The 15,163-nt window shown below is 45.7% G+C and overlaps 1 protein-coding gene across 2 annotated transcripts in view; it reads left to right on the top strand.

The window, feature by feature from the left end:
• WISP1 (WNT1 inducible signaling pathway protein 1) overlaps positions 1 to 15,163 on the top strand; it is a 35,578-nt gene that overhangs the window by 274 nt on the left and 20,141 nt on the right. Inside the window, exon 2 of one of the 2 annotated variants that reach the window (XM_019470671.1) lies at positions 9,383 to 9,392. The exons of the other annotated variant lie outside the window; for it this stretch is intronic. Coding sequence (XP_019326216.1) covers positions 9,383 to 9,392 — 10 coding nt within the window. The remainder of the gene's footprint in view (positions 1 to 9,382; positions 9,393 to 15,163) is intronic. 2 annotated transcript variants of the gene reach the window in all.

Raw genomic sequence — 15,163 nt, forward strand, 5'->3', positions numbered from 1 at the left:
GGGAGGTGGGAGATGTGAGAGGGGGGAGGGAAAGGTGATCAGTGGAGGAAAGGAAAGGAAAGGAAAGGAAAGGAAAGGAAAGGAAAGGAAAGGAAAGAAGGAAAGGAAAGGAGGAAAGAGTGCAGAAGTGTCTTTGAGTTGAGTCCATCTCTGCTCAGCATCCAGGTGGATCTGCACAGAAAACTGTAGTGTGGGTTGTTGTGGGTTTGGTTTTTTTTTCTTTTCCTTTTATTGCTACTATTTGTATTGTGGAGCAAAAGAAGGAGGAAAGGATCACCCATTCCTGCCCGAAGCAGCCAGGGTGAGGCTGTTAGGGGAGCGGGTTGGAGTGGAAAGGGCAGGTCCCCGACGGGCGGCGATGCCCAAAGGGGGCCGGGACCGAAGCAGTGCCGGTGCCGATACCGGCGCGGGAACGGGGCTGGGGCTGTGCCGTGCCATAGCAGGGACCGGGACCGGCACCGGCACCGGCACCGGCACGGGCACCGGGACCGGGACCGGGACCGGGACCGGGACCGGGAGCGGGGCCGGGCGGTGCCGCCGGCCGCTCCCCGCAGGTGTGCCGCTGCCGGCGCTGCCTCGGGGCCGGCAGAGGAGGAGGGGTTTGTTTCCCCCTCTCCCGATCTCTGTAGCTGCCCGATCGGCGCAGGCGGTAGCTGCTTTCCTTCCCCCCCTCTTTGGAAAAACCTGAATGGGAAAGGCACTCATTTCAGAAGGTGTTTGCGTTTTGCTTTTCCTTTCCCGCTGCGTGCTTGCGGCTTGTGTAAAATCCCCGGGGGAGAGAGCCGGTTGCTGAGAGCTGTTGTGTTTAGGAAGGTGACCATCTCGGCAGGGAGGCAGTGGGTGCGGGGAGCGCCTGTCCCCAGCGGGAGAGCGACTGAGCGGCCGCGTCGGGACCCGCGATGTCCCTCCTCCTCATCCCCATCCCCGGAGGCAACGCTGGACTCAGGGCTCGGGGAGCCCTGGGGACCCCGAAAAAGAGGCGCAGAGGGTGGATCCTAGGCACCCGCTTGGGCTGCCCGGCTTGAGGCTGTGGCATTCCCTGAGCCAGACACGTGTGAAGCTGTGTCTGAGCACCGCTTCTGCTCGGAGGGGGCTAACATCAACTGCTTTGCACAGGGGGGACTTTGCTTTGCAGGGCTGCTGGCATCAGGGGTTGGCTTGTGTGTTGCGAGATAAAGCGGAGCTTTTAAGCAAGAAAGTAGCACGCGTGGTGTGGTACACCAGATGCACCTGTGTGAAAGCAGATGGCAAAGCGATAAGTCCTGCGTGAATGTGGAGATGGACTGATAATGGTTCCTTTTCTAGAAAAAAAAAATACAACACAAAGCAAAACACAAAACTAACAGCAAACAAACAAAATGCACCTCTTGGGCTCTCTGAGGTAAGTTGATTCTTACCTCAGTTGATTTTTGTTGAGCAAGTAAAAAGTCACACAGATGGAGCCCCCCCCAGTGTTACTAGAGGAGATCTGTGTGAGCCTTGTAAATTTTACAGTGGTTGTCCTGGGTTCCTTTGATATCAAAGATGTTAGTAAAAAAAGTTGCTGTAGCATGAAAGTATGTGTGAGTGCATGCAGACACATGCGCCTGCTGTGGGGTGAGTTAAGTGAGTGCAATCCAAATGCTGCTGGCAGCATGTTTGGTCTAAAGTGTATCTAAAAAAGAGTTCAAAACAGTATCAAAAATAGCCTAAAAAGAGTCTTGACTGTTTCAGTTCAAGCTCTCCATCGAACAGAGCAGGTGAAGCTCTGTCTCTCCGGAGCATCCCAGGGACACTGTCACCTCCTGAACACACCCGCAGAGTTGGACCTTAGAAGATTGTGCTTAGAAACCATTGAGTAGGGATGATTTCTCCCCAGTAATGAACTGGCTTTCTGTGGGTCTTCTCCACACCTGAACTGGGATGTGATGGGGCGTTGGTAGGCTGATGAAGGGCAGATTTCTGTCTGGCGTACGTAAGGGAGTGGGGGAATGGGGATGAAAAGGGTGTATAGCATGGAGGGATGAGAGGGGCTGGGGAGAGCAAGTGGGAGGCATTATTAGTCTGTGTAATACTTAAAGGACTTTTGGGAGAAGAGCAGGCTTAGTTTGGTCTGTTCAAGGGAAGGATGTCTGAAGGAGCAAGAGATATTGCAAATGGTATGGGATATTGTGAATATTTAGCTGGCATGGCTACCCTGCTCATGAGAGATATCTCAGCTAAGTCACAGGGTGGCTCATAACAGATGAGTGCTGATAAAGCTCTGACACCACCCCACCCCATTGTCTATTGTGTTGCATCTTTGATGGCATCATCACAACAGTAATAAAGAACTTTCCAACACTGCAGGGGCTTCCATGGAGTGGTAGCATCAGGCAGGTCACTGTGCACAGGCAAAGCCCTGTGGTCTCCCTGGGGACTTGTCACTCCACATATATGAAGACATATGGACAGAAAAAGATGCTCCACTGGGAAAGAGGGGGGCTGACTATCTGGAATATACTGGAATACACTGGAATATACTTGTTCCAGGGAGAAAGGCAGAGGAGTTAGTATGGCAAGGTCAGGCAGGTCTCAAAGGGCATTTCAGAAGGCAGCTATCAGGTTCTGTGGGAGTGTCCCCTGTCCCCCAGTACTGTATTAAGCTACAGGCAGTTACTGAGTTCTTAAACAGTTTTATCAACAAGGCTTTGTATTGGGGCATAACTGCACAGGTGATGGGTTTGCAAAAAGAAAAATAGCTGAGCATAGTTTGAATTTCAGGCATAAGCTTTCAAACACTTCTTAATTTTTTTTTCCATAGATTATAAGGGCAGAGACCATGGGAGCCCAAGTCCCGTCAACTAGGCTGAGATTCCTCAGTGCCTGAGTCATTTCTGCAGCAAGAGCTTTAAGGCTGAATGCGTTGGCCTCTTTCAGTGCTGTACACTGAGGAATCAGAGCCAGGCTCTTCAGCCTCTAGTCCTGATGACTCAGCAGATATGAGACCCCCTGTTCAAATGGGACAAAGTGTCCCAAACCAGGGTGATGATTAGAAAAGCAATTCTGCACTTTGTAGAAAATTAGTAAAGGAGATTATATAGGAAGAAGAACGGCATTGGAGGTTTCTAAAATATTTGAAGTGGAGGAACGGGTGGTGCGTGGATAAGAGGCGAATGCAAACCTGAAGACTTTTCCTTTAATGGTGCTTGTAAGCAACAGGTCAAAGAGCAAATAGCATCAACAAGTAGGCAGGTATGGACACTTTTATTTGATGTGATGGCAGTCACAGCACACAAACACCAGGCTTTTGGCTTTAGTGGGAGGAAGGAAGCAGAGAGATGTTTGAAGACAGTTTTATATAGGCACCATCTCCTTTATGAGCATTGATTTCACTAGATAATAACTGACAATGACCCAAGTTCAGGGCTGCCTCAGGCTGTGTGGAAAGTGGTTTGAGAACTGTAATGCACAGTTTTCCCTTCTCCTTTTTATAAGATTTATTGGCACAGATGTGAGGCCAAGAATTTCATTTGTAAAATGTTTGGATTTGGTGGCAGGAAAAAATGATTACATTTCTTTGGGCTCTTCCAGGCAAAACCACATTCTGACCAAACTTGAACCAATTAAAAAAAAAAAAAGAAAAGGCTACGGATTGATTTATTTATTTATCTATTTGCTTTGCTATCAGCTCTATAATCTAATCTAATCTATAATCTATAATCTATATAATCTAATGCTAAAGGTTCCAGACACCTTTATTCTTGCCTGCAAAAATCCCGTGGCTCTCCAGGGGAGGTGAGCTGAGGTTTGTCTGTTGAGTGCTTCATAACGGAAGGCTACAGGCTTGCAACATGGATAATAATGCATAGATACTCTTAGGCAGCATGGGTTCAAAGTTGATGTGTCTCATCCTTCTAACCTTCCCACCATTCCCTGTTGCTTGACACCATCTGGTTACCAGAGACAGGGTCGATACACTTCCCTTTAGAGGGGCTCCTATCCTACACTACCATAAATTGTAGATGTCAATTAAAATTACTCTGGTTATAGCAGCTGAAGATTCAGCTATGCCAATGAGTATCTTGTGGCTCGAAGCTGGTAGACATAATCCCCATGGGTATGGCTGCATCATACCTGGGGCATTCGCAAAGCTGGTCTTTTATTTGGCAGTCCCCCCTCACAAATCCACTTGCGGAATGAAATCATTGCCGAGGCAACATCCTGAAGGTAGCACTGAATGTGCTTCAGATGGATCAGAGGTTTGGACCCGAGTCTGTTTCTGACGAAGTGACGATGCCTCCTAAATACACAAACACACACAGAGAGTTTTTGCCGAGAGCAGCAGGCTTTTATGCATTTTCTTCATAACTTCTCCTGTCAGTGTCTGAATTTGCTTTGATAGCCATCAGCTGCCAGTGCGCAACAGTCTCTTTGCCAGCATTAACCAAGACAGAGCTGGGGACAGGAACTGGCTTCCTCCCCCCCCCCGCAGTTGTGCCACTGCCTGTTTGTGTCCCCTCAGGCAGGTCCTGTCCCCGTTTCATACTGCAGCAGTCCTGCCTGCAGTACGAGTTCTCTGCCAGTGGAGCTTCTCCAGGGAAAGGCATCAGTTAAAAATGATAGCTGTGGGTTTTAGCAAAAGCATAAGATTTACATGATTATGCTGGGTGTTTGTCCTTTGAAAGAGTTGTGCATGTTTAGCTTCTGCCTTTCCCAGGTGCTAGGAAAAGGCACTGGTCAAAAATCTCAGAAGTCCTCCACACCCACATGAGACATTTGACTTATTTCTTCAGAAGCTCTGGGCTCCCACGTTGGGATGTTAAGAGTTGCTTTAGCATCTTGCCAGTGCTCAGCTTACTGAGAACTGCTCTTTTTGGATGGCCTCAGTGTCCCAGAGGGGTCTTGAGCATTCCTGTCTGGACAGCCCTAGACCTTAGACACGAGTGGAAATGAAGCTGTTTTAAAAAAAAAAAAAGAAATAGTATCATGTATGTGAACATTGGCACCTGTGGCCCAGCAAAAGCTGAACGCCCACAGCTTCAGCTGAAGATACATTTGAGTATCGAACCTGGCAGTGCCTCATGTTATGGACCAGAAAGCAGGGTAAGGTTTCCTCACTCTTTCAGAGTTAAGTTTGTCACCAGGAGGTGCAGGTAGGCACCCTGGATTAAGATGTTCTCCCTGTTTCCCCCTTTGCTTTCTTACAATATAGTTCAACCATCCTCATTCTTAGGGTGCTTATGTTAAAAGTAGAATTTTCTGTTTCTATTAAATAGAAACTTTGACTGACAGCTGTCAGCTTGGCAGTGATGGGCCCAGAAAAGTCTACCCATTTGTTTTTCTTCTGTGTTCTGATGTCTACCAAGAAGTCAGACCCAGTTTCTTGGACGGGCTTACAGCACCCAGCTTCCCCATCACTCCCTCTTCCAAGTTTTGTCCCACCCAGGGTTTGCTGCATCCTGAGATGAGTTACCTTCAGCCTCCCATTGCTGAAGGTTGGCAGGGGGATCACAGGGCTTTATTTTTACAGATGTGTTCCTGGGTCAAGGGACTCTGACTCTGCTGCTTTAGCAGCTCTGTGTGGATATTCTCCAGTGCTAGTTTGGATTTCCTAGCTGTGGGTGAGGTTCACTGGTTCTCCTCCACCCTGGTGGTCTCCCAGCTCTGGGAGGCACTTCCACTGGTGCCTCTGTTATTTATTGCATCCATACTGAAACCTTACGTGTTTCCCTGTTGGCTGCTGCTTTTTCTGGCATTCTGGGTGAAGCTTCTGGAGTCCTCTTAATCCTTTGTGCCTTCTAGTAGACTGCTGCTGGGCTTTGACTTGTAATCCTTGCATCTGGGCTAGGTGTGGGAAAGTAGAAGGGAGAAAGACATTTTTACCTCTGTGGGTGCCAACAGCTGGCTCTGCTCTACAAGTAATTCTTCCTGTGGATGGGGAAGGAAAGGAGAGCCTTTAGGCTGAAATAGCTGTGGAAGAAGATAAGCTAAGCTTTGCAGCACAACTTAAATAATGAATTTCTAACACTTGGTTTGGTAATGCATTCCAGGACTGTGTTGTCATCTCTGTGTTCCTCGTCTCTTTCTCAATAGCTCCCATGATGTTCTTCTGTTTTATTAGTCTGAGTCTGTCATTCTACTTAACCTATAAAGCAAATAAGAGATGAGCAAGTTGGAAGGCCAAGTTTCATGAACTCCAGAATGGCATGCAATGAGCCCAAAGGAAAACCTGAGAACTATTTGCAGAAATAATTGTGGGCTCGTGCATCATCCTTAGAGGCTTATGAGTCACCTGGATCCTGATGTTGCTGGACGTGCACGCAGTTAGGGCTTTGCTGTCATGGAGCAATTCCAGCCCTGCAAAAGGACCTTCTCCTAAGAGCTTGCCTTGCAGATTCAGAAGGAGTTATAAGAAAAAATGTCTCGTGCTTGGTGATGGGGCAGCATAGCAAGGTCACTTGGTCCAGCATTTCATTGACACTCGGATGAACAGAACTCACAATATCTGTAATGCTTTGGCTGCTTTTATACCTTTTTCTTAGAGCTGAAACAAACTCCTCCTACTCAGCTTAAAGTGAACTTGTTCTTTCCCTTCCTAGCATACTGAAATCATCTCCAGTGGAAGGCTTCCAGGTGGATATGAAGCATTGGTTTTATTATTACATCTTTAGCATACAACTGTCTAGCTTGACTGAGCTAGTAGCTACATTAGATTTAGAAACATGGAATTACTATATGTAGTATCTGTATATAATGGAAAGAACACAGTAAAGTCAGTAGTAGTAAGCAACTTTGTAATTCTGTTTTGGTGGGTTTTTTTTTGTTTCAGAAGGTAGTGATTTTTTAGCTATATGTGCACAGTAGCACTTTCCCCTTTATAGAATTTACAAATGCAACTCAAACTTTAATTTTTGAGTGGTTTAAAAGTTTCAATTCCTTTCCATGCTCTACCAGTTTTCCAGACTACCATCCTGCTTTCATTTTTGGTGTTTTCTTACTGAAGCTTTTTGAGTAACAAGAGACAGCAAGATGAGTGGGGGATTGTTTCTTTCTCCTGCTGAAGTTTCCTCATATCTATATACGTATGCTTGGCCTCTGAAAGGAAGATTATAGAGAAAAGAAGGGAGCATGGCTTTGCTGAAACCCAGTTTGGTGCCTTTTGGGGGCAACGCTAATCACCTGAAGCAGTGACTCTGGTGAATTTGTTTTACTCCATGCAGGGGCCAGCCTTCTTGCACTGGGCAGACAACTAACGTACCAGGACTCTGCAGAGAGACTGGTAACTTCCCCCAAAAATGCCATCACTATCTTAAAGCATCTCCTGACTGTGCTCTAAACACTTGTGCCATTGTCACTGCCATGCCTGATAAATGGTGTCTGTGGCATTCTCATATTTGTGGTGCAAGAGGTCACTCTGCATCTGTGTTTTTTGGACTTGTGGATCCTCCTTTCTGGGTGTTGAAGTCCACCAAAATATTCCTGGATGTGTCTGATGACCAAGCAGGCTATAGCTCACATTTATGATCACCAGCTTATATCTGCTGTGACAAAGGGAACCTTCTGTATCTGGGCTGATAAGAAGGCAGAGGCATCGAAATCCGTATGGGGGAAACTAAGCGCTCCTCCGAATGGCTGGCACATGTACTTGGCTGCCCGCAGGCTACTAATTCCCTGGTTTTGGAGTAACAGCTGGGTCATTTTAGCTGTTTAGCAAGGAAGAACCAAACCACAAAAACTGCAGCCAGTGCTGAGAGTCTGCAAGTGGATTACACTATAAAACTCCTTAGTTACATTTTTATGAGGAAAAAAGGGGTGGAAAATTAATTAGGAAAATATCCAGGTTCCATTAACTAGTTGGGCCATTCAGCAGGTGATTTATTTATAAGCACTGCCGGCAATATTTCCTGCTGGATCGTGGTCTTGGAGGACTAGGTCATACCCACAGCATCTGTGTGTGGGCTGATATACATTGACGTAAGAGAATGAGGGCAAATTCAGTTGGCTTCTTTCTTTTTCTCTTCCACATTTGACCCTAGGTATTGCAATTACTGTAGTTAAATATATAATGACATCCCTGATATTTAACGCCACAGTTCATTTATGGAGATTATTCACTGTTAATTTTCACTGTTTTATTAGAGTGCCAAGTGTACATTTTTAAAATTACATTTAAAAATACATAAAGGTCAGAGGAGCTGCAAGCTGATGTCTCTGAGGTAGTGGATTTCTGGGGGTCACTTGACTTATTTTTCCAGATTTTGCATCAAAACCTGTACTTAGCTTCCTCAGTGCACTGGGGTTCCCCAAAGAGTTGGTGTGATTGTGCTCGTGCAGGCTGGTGAATTCCTCACCCGCCAAAGCTGCCCAGGTGTGGGTGAGCTCCTGAGTTTGCAGTGGAATGATGCATTACGTGCCTGGTTTCAGGCTCAGATAAGAAGCTTCTGCTTCTTTTAGTTGATATGCTTAATTCTGTGTGATTTACATATACATATATATAATACACGTATGCATATACCCACATCCCCCCCTGTATTTTTATGTTTTGTGTCGGTTATTCCATACGTATCATATAGGCAGTCTGTTTGCACTCAAGAAGATGTTTGTGCCATATTTTTGACTGTTTCCTGCTCTCCTCCCAGCAATATTAAAATGCTTTCCAGAGTATCATCTGGGAGGCTGGAGTATTTGATAGGAGGAATAAATGGATATTATGGCAGAACAGTTGAGACCCCTTTAAAACCTCTGCATCCTCGACGATTGTACCATTTTATAGAGGAATCATTAAAGAATTGCATTTGTCTCTTTCCCATGTGACTATATGACCGTAAAGGTGTTGATGCTGGTTTTATTGTTCACCCTGTAAAATCCAGGGGAAGCTTTCTTAGAAAAACTGCCTCTAAAGCGGCACATAAATATTTTGGCTTAACACCTCCCTCCCCATACGCTTCCCAAATGTGGTTTTTCTGGCACAAATCGCGTCTGTGGAGCAGCCTTGGCCCAGGGGGATGCTCGGAAGAAGCAGGGTGCCGTGCAGGGCTGCTGGGGAGCGCCACAACCTTGTCATTTGCGCACCAACACTGCCCTCGCGTGTCGGGGATTTCGGAGACCGAACCTGTGCTGCGAGTAGGCTCTGGGCGCAGCCCCCCCTCCTGCTCGGCCTGCTGCGGGCTGCTGGCAGCCAGCACCAGTTATTCAGAGACAAGCAAAACTGTCAGTACCCGTATAATTAGAAGTTCATCTTTATCCTCCAGGAGGCAAAACACATAGCTGGTGTCCTCCTCTACGTATGAAAGCAGCAGCGTTAACTGTTTAAGGGCTGAGATGTTGCCACTTTCCGGTTTGGGGTTGTTTAGGATGGGAAAGCGGCAGCGTTTGCATGGTGTGTTTTTCAGGGGGCACGTGGGTGCTGGTGGGCGTGAAGTCTAATCCTTGTGACCTGCCAAAGTGCTTCAGTGCCAGGGTGCGGGACTCCCCATGTCTGTGGATTGTGGTAAAGCTGCAGCAATATCCTGGCCTGAGTAAGGGGGTTTGTTTTTTTTATTTTACGCCATTCATGGTGTCAGCAGGTCTCTGGATCAGAAACGAGAATTTTGTCACCTGGCTGGTTTAGACCTGGGCCCCAGCAGGTATCATAGCTGCATGCAAGCAAGAGTGAATCATGTGTGAAGGACACATATCATCACCTTGCACAGACGCATCAGGTTATAAACTGCTGATCACCACTGATTTGCTGGATCTGAAGGTGTTGGAGAGGTGAAAGAGTCTTGCCCTTTTGCAGGCATCAGATGCATGTGATGGTTGAAAGTTAAAACACTGAGCAACTGACAGCATCTAAGAGTCGGCTCTGTGGAACGATTTCTTTTTTGCATCCAGTAAGAACTAAACAACTTAGTTTATTAGCTGTGTGTAGGAGGAGGGATCGTGGTATGGTTACAGTGTAGGAACAAGAAATCTAACTGCTATTTTTGGCTCTGCCACAGACATCCTGTCTGCCTTTGGGACAGTCACTTCATCTCTTGGGCCCCAGATTAAAACAGGGTTATTCAATAATTTCTTCCTTGTGAAAGGTGCTGCTTTCCACCATGAGCAATCCCTCCTAGAAGCAGAACGTGACATACTCTGCTTGCTCATGCAAGTGCTATGTGTGCATTCCCATCCAGAGAGCTAATACCTCCAAATATATCAGCCTTCATGTTTACAGCTTGCACCAGTTATTTTAGGTTCATTCTCTGGCATCTTTTTTACCAAAGCCCTGAATTTCAGTTCTGTTTCCACTGACTTCAGGGGCACGAGGATTCATTCTCCAGCACAATACATAATTTTCCTGTACTAATAACTTCACTCCTTTTCTTTTTTCTTCGTGAATTTGTGCCCGGAGGTGTTCTTGTTTCCTTGCTTGTGATTTCCACTGTATTTAATTCAAAAGCAATGGTTTTGTCCCCAAAGTCTTGTAAAAGCCAAGGGCAAATCTACTGGCCTCTCTCTTTTTCCTTCCTTCCCCATTTGCAATGTGTCAGCTTTTGTTGGGGGTGGGAGGGAAGGTGCAGATGCTTTTGGGGGTTTTCTGTTGCGTATTAAAACAGGGTCTGAGCTTCAAGCATGCCTGGAATAATGATTGTAGTGCAAAGCCCAGGCTGGCTTGAGAGCTGGCTCCGACGTCTTCTGAACCACTTCCTTCCCATTGCCTGAGTTTACTCTTTTTGCTGTTTCTGGGACAGCTCATCAGGAACAGCCTGTTCCCCCCGTTCATGGACTCATCACCACCCCTCCTCCTCTTTCATAGCACATGGGACAAGATGCTGTCTGTAGCCGTCACTCTGCTGACTGTTGCCCTGTAGCAGTTCTTGCCAAAAAAGCACATACCCCTTAGAGAAGTTGTTTGGATCAGCCCATCTCTCAAGCCTCACATGGAAAGACTTACATGGGTGGTCTTTTCTCCATCTCCCCTTGGCTGTCTCTCCCTGCGATCCTCCTGACTCTTCATTCTTGATGCTCTGCTCAGCTACTGCTTTGGGCTGCCAAAACGTGGGTGAGAGAACCCCATGTTGTTATCCTGTCAGCATCAAGGACATACTGCTCCCTGGGGCTACAGCGTGGGGCTGGCCAAGGCAGTTAAACCTATAGCGACCTAGGTGTCCATGTACCCACAGCCTCAGGTGGCCTCCTCTTGATATGGGGCTCCAGAGTAGGAGATGGGCAAATGCCTGCTGCAAAACTGTGTTGCAACGCGATGGCCGTGTGAACTTACATGAGGGCTTAACCACGTTTATCCAAGTCTTGCAAGCCAAATATTCTGGGCCAAGCCCTGCTGATTTTCAGAAAGGGAAAGAATTATGTTCCTAGCCATGAGCTAGCAGCCAAAAGAAGCATCCTTCCCATACCAGGTCTGTAGCATTTTAAATGTGGTGCTCCATGGAAATCCAGACCAACACAGACAAGAAGTAGAGAAATTGTCCATGACAAGGTAAGGGAGCTTGATGACTGTGAGAGAACATCAAGGTGAATATTTTGAATCTGAATTCAAGATTTTCTTTAAAGAATGCTATCAAGTAGCCAAACTATTAAAAAGAAACTTCTCTTAAATTGAGAGCTGCAGAGAAGATCTCAGAGCATCTGTGGATGGGAACTTCCTCATGAACCCCAGTTCTGTGCTGAAGAAGCAGTTTTGGAACAAAACCATTCTTTTATTCCCTTCTCACTAATGTAGAATAAATCTATATGAGGTATTTGAATAGTAGTCATTCCAAATTATCTTAACGTTACGAATGTACCTGCTGCCTCCTAGCCGTTGCCCTGGCTTTGAGCCTCTGCCTGTGGAAAGCCCCAGTGCTTTTTTGTATCTTTTAATCTCATAATATTTTGTGGTCATCTTATCTCCTTTTAATGTTATTCAAGTTTAAGTGATGAACACTCCCTGCAGTTTTCACTCTTTTTTTTTTTGCCAAACTGCTACCTATATGGATTATCTGATGCTGTTGAGATCTACTGCATGAAATGATATATCAACATTTATCCTGAATTTGGTAATCACCTGAAAAAGCCCAGGATATGGATCTAAATCACTCTTAAAGATGAAAAATAAGACAAAAACATAGCAGAGTGAATGTCAAACCCAGGCATCCTCTGCTGAAAAGCCACTAAAAAAGCAGGCAGTATCTGTTCCCTTCTCGTTTGGAGAGTTAATGGTTGTGGGCTCTGTGAATAGGGGGTGTGAGACCCTGGTTCCCAAGGGTCAGCCCTAAACTCCCCTCAGCCACAGTGCAGTTTGTAGCAGGCTTCAAATTATTAGTTGTTGGCTTACAAAATGAGTGTATTTGGAAAAAAATGTTGTTCCTTCTCACTTTGCATCAGTCTCTTTGTAAAAGGTTTGCTTGCTTGTGTTTCTGTGTTTTGTTTTTCCCAATAAAAGGGGCTGAGTAGGAAGGATACCCCAAGTGCCATGGGAGTAACAAATCTCACATTGTTTTGCTCACCTTCTGATAAAGCCAAATGCATTTTCTGCCTTTTTCTGTTGTTCTGATGAGCTAGAGGGGTTTCAGACAATGAACACTGTCCCACGCTTACACAGTACATTAACAGATAGTTTCTGTAACAGAAATGGGGGGGGGGGGGGGGAAAAGGGAGGAGAACAGCCCTTGTGTGTTACAATTAAAATGCTGAATTCAACTGTTTTCTTGGAAAGCTAACGGGACCTCTGTGTAGGGTCAGGAACCTGAGACCAGATCAACACCAGTGTTCTAATATCTCTTTATTTTTCTCTACTTTGTGTCTGAATCCAAATTGAAACCAATGAGACTTGGACACTCCTCTGAGGCTGTGAGCTTGGCTGAAGAAATGGAGAAATAGGAAATCAAAATTATAACTTCATAGGGTTATTCAGCCAAGGAGAGTAGGGGAGAGAGGAGAAAAGTGGCCTGGAGACCAGGCAAAATGTGGGGGTGTATGTTGAGAGATGGACGATCATGGGAGGTCTGGTCCACAGTGATTTGGCTGCTCCTGGCTCAGCTCAACCTTAGGGCCTGGCAGTCATCCTCAAGCCAGTAAATTCCCATTGTGTGAGACTTCTTTGAACTTTGAATAGGCTTTATTTCTTCGTGGTGGCCTGGAAAGTGGATGCTATTGCTGATAAGTGCCGTCCGGCTGCCAGCACACTGGAGCCTGTTCTCTCCCCTCTCTGTGCTTTGTTGCTGCAGAACTTGCACGGTCGAGGTCTTTCTTTTTTTGTATGAAATCTCAGCTGTTAATCTCCTTGGTAGATTTGAGGAAGAAAAGGACACGTTAAAAAATGCACTTCTGACTCCAGATTCCACTTTCCTGTTGATACAGCTGTGTGTTTCCTACTCAATGGCTCAGTAAACAGACAGTTTAACCCTTCAAATCTTGCAGATGTGTTGCTTCAACATCACCAGTTTCTCTCCGTAAAGCAAATTTCCCCTCTTGCCTCTGTCCAGAGCAGCCTTTTTTTTTCCTTCTTCTTTTTTTTGCACATCCCCACACATTTCACATCCTGTTGTGGTTTAACACTTTATTCAAAAAGAACAGGATTTCCTCTTGCTTTTGGTGAAAACACTTCTCTCTTTTGCAACCCCCACTTTCTGGTGGTGTGTTCGTGGAGGAGAAATTAATTATACCTTCTAATTTTAATTCACAGTAATTAAAATTCAATCAATAAAATCCCTGGCAAGGGCATCAGCAGAAGACCGATGTACCAAAATTCTGTAAACAGAATTTTTATTGCATGAGATGAGAAGGTGTCTACTGGACTTCAGCTTGGGATAAATTACATGCCAAGGGTATTTCAGCCCTTTATAGAGAAAAATCTTCATCACATCTGTGTCTGTTTTCATTCTGGTGTTGTATGGCTATTTAGTTGATGGCATTGGTGGTATCACCCCCATTGGTGGGGACCTGGCTGCATCTGGCTGTGGCATCCTAAGCGAAACCTCTCTGCTACTGGTGTGGAGTTACAAGTATATCCAGGCTGAGGAATATACTGGCTGCTGATAATAGTTCCTTTTATGTGAACAAAATGGAGAAACCTTGTCTTTTTGCTAAAGTACATGGGTTGAAGGTGCTCATCTGTGGTGTCCTCCTGCATTTGAAGTCCTCCAGACACCTTTGAAAGTCATATTCAGCAAAATTCATATGATACAAGCCGAATACTGATTTTTCTATGGGTGAGTGGATAGAAAGTTGTTCTTCCCAGGCACATCACCAGTATATCCATGGGCCTATAGCCCTTTTAGCAGCTCTGGCTTTCCTACCTCTCCCTATCCATACTGATATCTTCATAGAGAAACTCTCTTGGGATCTCCCTTGCCCTTATTCTCTGGCTGCCATCCCCCTTGATGGCAGCTGCATGTTCCTCCATGGTCTGGGCAACTCACAGTCTTCAGGGTTTGTTTCTTACAGCAAAAGAAGCTTTACCATCCCTGTTCTGCAGACACAGAGATGCTAAAAGCTGAGTTCAAGTAGCAAAGTCATGCCCTAGCACTTCAATCTAGAGTTTACCTTCTCTACCTTTAGCAGCCCTAAAGTTAGGCATTTTGTCTAGAGTAGTTATCGAGTCTCTTGTGTAGTCAGTGCAGTGACCTCCTCCTCTGCTGTCAGCAGAGAGGGGCCCAGGGTTTGCATCCAGCAGCTGCGAGCGCAGCTAGTCGCACGGAGAAGCTGAGGAGAGTGGGGCCTTTTACACATAATCTCATCAGTGCAAAAGATCCCACTGATCTACTGAGTGTCTTGCAAATGCGGTAGCTGCTTATAACCAAATCTGCAATCTTTTACAACACTGGACAGTGAGCTGGTGATTTCCTCAGGGACATTTTTGGAGGCATCGTGCATATGCATTTGATTGTCAGTGGGTTTTTTTTGTTGACTAGCTCTAAATTAATTTGACTGTGCAAATCATCTGACTTTTGTTAGCATCAATATTCTTTTAAGGCATTCATATTTTAGTCATGCTGTTCCGGCTGCCATTTATCCTTTGCAGTGACTATGAGAAGCGAACAAGATGCATCCATGTGCAATAACCGAGTGGCTATGTGGTCTACATTAGAAAGGAAATTCCCTTCTCTTAAGCAACTGCTGTTAAAAGCAAGCTGCTGACATTGGCTCCTTTTAGTAGTCTTATTTGTAACTATGTCTTACTGCATTGGCACCTCCAGGTCCCAATCAATACTGATTTTCTCCTACTCTCCTCTTC

Source organism: Aptenodytes forsteri, unplaced genomic scaffold, assembly GCF_000699145.1.
Source record: "Aptenodytes forsteri isolate BGI_AS27 unplaced genomic scaffold, ASM69914v1 Scaffold223, whole genome shotgun sequence".
Lineage (NCBI taxonomy): Eukaryota > Metazoa > Chordata > Aves > Sphenisciformes > Spheniscidae > Aptenodytes > Aptenodytes forsteri.